This window comes from Ziziphus jujuba, chromosome 6 (assembly GCF_031755915.1).
Source record: "Ziziphus jujuba cultivar Dongzao chromosome 6, ASM3175591v1".
NCBI classification, from domain to species: domain Eukaryota; kingdom Viridiplantae; phylum Streptophyta; class Magnoliopsida; order Rosales; family Rhamnaceae; genus Ziziphus; species Ziziphus jujuba.
This window is the reverse complement of record NC_083384.1, coordinates 10,371,473-10,374,653: the sequence shown is the minus strand read 5'-3', so window position 1 is coordinate 10,374,653 and position 3,181 is coordinate 10,371,473. Positions and strand designations below refer to the sequence as shown.

At 32.5% G+C, this 3,181-nt stretch overlaps 1 protein-coding gene across 1 annotated transcript; it reads right to left on the bottom strand.

Moving 5' to 3' along the window:
* Nucleotides 1-369: 369 nt before the first annotated feature.
* On the bottom strand, nucleotides 370-2,977 carry LOC107431051 (ferritin-3, chloroplastic). Its single transcript, XM_016041924.4, has 8 exons — nucleotides 2,587-2,977; nucleotides 2,225-2,308; nucleotides 2,066-2,126; nucleotides 1,833-1,920; nucleotides 1,463-1,524; nucleotides 1,216-1,281; nucleotides 769-832; nucleotides 370-624 (listed from the first exon to the last, which is right to left on the bottom strand). The coding sequence occupies exons 1-8, from the start codon at nucleotides 2,964-2,966 to the stop codon at nucleotides 575-577; spliced, it is 855 nt and encodes a 284-aa protein (XP_015897410.3). The 5' UTR covers nucleotides 2,967-2,977; the 3' UTR covers nucleotides 370-574.
* Nucleotides 2,978-3,181: the final 204 nt, after the last annotated feature.

Below are 3,181 nucleotides of genomic sequence, written 5' to 3'. Positions count from 1 at the left end.
AAAACATCATGCTTAGCTTAAGTCCAGGTGACGTTTAGATGCTGATGTATTTTCTCTCTCTCATTAATACAAGTGAACTTTTTTATTTTTTATTTTAAAAAATAAAAAATAAAAAATAAAAAAATAAAAAAAATAAAACAGCATGCAATTTGGTAAGTTTTTAACTTGCAAGCCTTTTGACACTGTTACTGGTACTCCAGGAGACGAGTTTTTTTTTTTTTTTTTTTGAGTGTCGAAATTCAAAGAATCATTATATAAGGAAATGGTGATCGTCCAAGCAGAGATTTTGGAAAAGAGATGTTTGAGAATATCATTTACTCCAAATAACCTTCACTCATATGCTCAATACCATATCCCATGACTCAAATATACAGCCACTAGAAACTTTATTATGATTATATTTTATTTAATTTAAATATTCATAATATTCTACAGAGAGTTTCCTATCCTCCTTGAACTTTAACATAAAAAACACTTTAACTAAACAGTAGTACTGCTCATACAAATTTCTACATAAATAATGACCTCAGAAAAGCATCAAATAGCATAACCCTTTGAAAGATGAAAATCTTCATCATGCAGCATCGTATTCATGGAGGAGTTTCTGATCAAAGTGCCACACACCTGCAATCAACAAAATTCACCCTTAAAAGAGTCAACAAGTTGAAGTACAAGAACCAAGAACAGTGACAGAGTAGCAAGAAGCCTTTAATGGAAAAAAATAAAATGGATTTGGGAGGTGAAATTTGATTGAAATCGGATTCATACCATGGCCTTTACCAACAAGCCTCAATTGAGATACATATTCTGCTATCTTCTTGATTGCCTCCACCTGTTTAAAATAAATGAATTAATTAAAAATAATTATTTATGTACTTCAAAAAGAGTTTTATTGACTTATAAGAACCAATCAATTGTCTTTATAAAATGCTTTTGCTTTGAAAAAAAAAAAAAAAATACTGTGTTTTTATCTTGTTCTTGATCTCTTTCTTTTTATTCGTATTTTTTCAATTTGAAAACATCATTGATAGAATAGAAATGGATAAAACAATAGGGAGCATAAATAGGATGTGCTTTAAGAACGAAGACAAATTAAGGAAAAAAAAAAAAAAACTAATTTGTATATCATTCTGCTTTTCCTATTAAATAAACATGACCTATAGATAAATTGTCTAACAATTTTAATGTATCTTCACAATGAGTCTTTGAGTTCACCTGCTCAGTTAGGAACTCCCTCTCAATAAACTCTGCCAACTGGGGATCACTGTTCCTCTCTGCCACCTGATGTTACTCAAAAATACAGCAAGTATGATTCAAAATGAGTACAATCATAAATTAAGCAACAAATCAAAAAAGGACCATCAAAGAGGCAAACCACCATTAGCTTCACTAATATGGGTTTCCTACATAAAAATAAGATAAAATAAACCCAAACAGAATTCAGAAGGTAATGATGTATTACTCTATGCAAGTTCAGAAGTTTTTTGTTCGTTAACTTTTCCAATGACAATGCTAGTTCCATAGCTGCATCAAGAGATTACTAACGGTTAGTTTGCTTTAAAAGATAGAAGTTTCAGATACTGCTCAAAGCGGGACTACATATAGCTTAAGGTCAATTAAGACCAAAGAAGTTGTTTTTCTTCAAAATGGAAAAGCTGAATTCAGCATAGCAATCATACTACAAAAGCATGAAAATGTTTAATTCAGCTTAACTTCACTGAAATAAACCAGAGGACATGTTTAATATTTAGGAAATAAGATTGCACAGATATTGCCTTTAAAAATAAAAAAATAAAAAAAAATCCTATGGTACATAAAGTTAACAAACTAACCAAATAATGCATCTCCCTTCTCTGCATGCTCGAATTCAGATTGAGGACATACAAGAGGGTGGAGTTTTACTTTTCCTCCGCGAATATTCTATATCATAAAGTGACAACTATATGTTAGAAACCTCCACTTAAAACTCCAAAACGACATCCTTATAAAATTCATGTTTTATGATGAGTAAATCATTTCAATGAAAAAAAAAAAAAAGGAAAAAGGGGTTAAAAGAAATAAATGCCTGATATTTGATAAGCTTTTCAGCATGTTCTCTTTCTTCTTCACTCGACTCCTCAAAGAACCTTATTTCAACAAAACCAACAATTATATTACTGTACCCACCAAAAAAAAAAAAAAACTATGTTGAGGGGGGTCAAAAATTGGGATTCTGGTGGGTTACTTGGCAAGGCCCTTAAGAGCAATGTTGTCTCTGTCAAAGTAAGCAAACAAGGCGTGGTACACATATGACGCGTTGTATTCCACACTGTAACACAATATAGATAAAATATATATATATATGAAATTAGAACAAACAAATTTTGTAATTTCCAAAAAAAAAAAAAAAAGATCTTGATATATATAGAGATCAGAAGCAAACTAAAAACCATATTATAAGAAAATTCAGAAAAAAAAAAAAAAAAAAAGGAAAATTAATGTACAAATAAGTAAAGAAAACTTAGGACCATAACATAGAAACATATACATATATATACGAACACAAACAGAGCAAGTCTAACCGATATAAAGTTTGGAAATACAGACTTAATCTGCTCGTTGACTGCAGCTTCACATTCTTCAGAATAAAACTGGCGAGCGAGTGAAAGATGAGGGTTCACCGGAACAACAAGATCATCTTTCTTGAGCTCTTCAAATGGCCGGAATATCACACTCTCCAGGGACAAAGTCTCTGGTTCTTTGGAAACAGAGGCCAGAAACTTTGTGCTTCTAATTCCCTGTTGGGAAGTCAAACCAAAGAAGGGGAGGCCAAAACCATCCCTTTGCATGGTTGAGAATGAAAACGAAGAATTGGGTTTCACAAACATTTTGCTTCGAACGAAGATTTCTATGGGAAAACACAGAAGAGAAGAGATTGAAGAAACAAGGTAGGCGGTTGAAGAAGCTTGAGAGACAAAAATGGGCATTAAGTCACGGATGAGGATGACTACATAAAGGAAAAATGGAGGAAATCCAGCTGGCTCGTCTTTTAATATGAAGCGTTGGATCAGTGTGGTTTTGAACGGTCAAAATCTGAACACGTGTAGAAGCGTGTGGTGAGCTCGTGGCCTTATCTATTACTATTTTCCTGGAAAGTCTTTGCCAGAAGTTTCGGTTCCACGTTGCAAACTTAGTATCCCAA

What these genes read in the sequence shown, in the direction of transcription:
- LOC107431051 (XM_016041924.4), bottom strand. Translation starts at nt 2,966, where the DNA reads ATGCCCATTTTTGTCTCTCAAGCTTCTTCAACCGCCTACCTTGTTTCT. An exon ending in AAAAGCTTATCAAATATCAG is followed by an intron (nt 1,921 to 2,065) that starts GCATTTATTTCT and finishes TTTATGATATAG; the next exon opens with AATATTCGCGGAGGAAAAGT. An exon ending in AACTTCTGAACTTGCATAGA is followed by an intron (nt 1,282 to 1,462) that starts GTAATACATCAT and finishes GAGTAACATCAG; the next exon opens with GTGGCAGAGAGGAACAGTGA.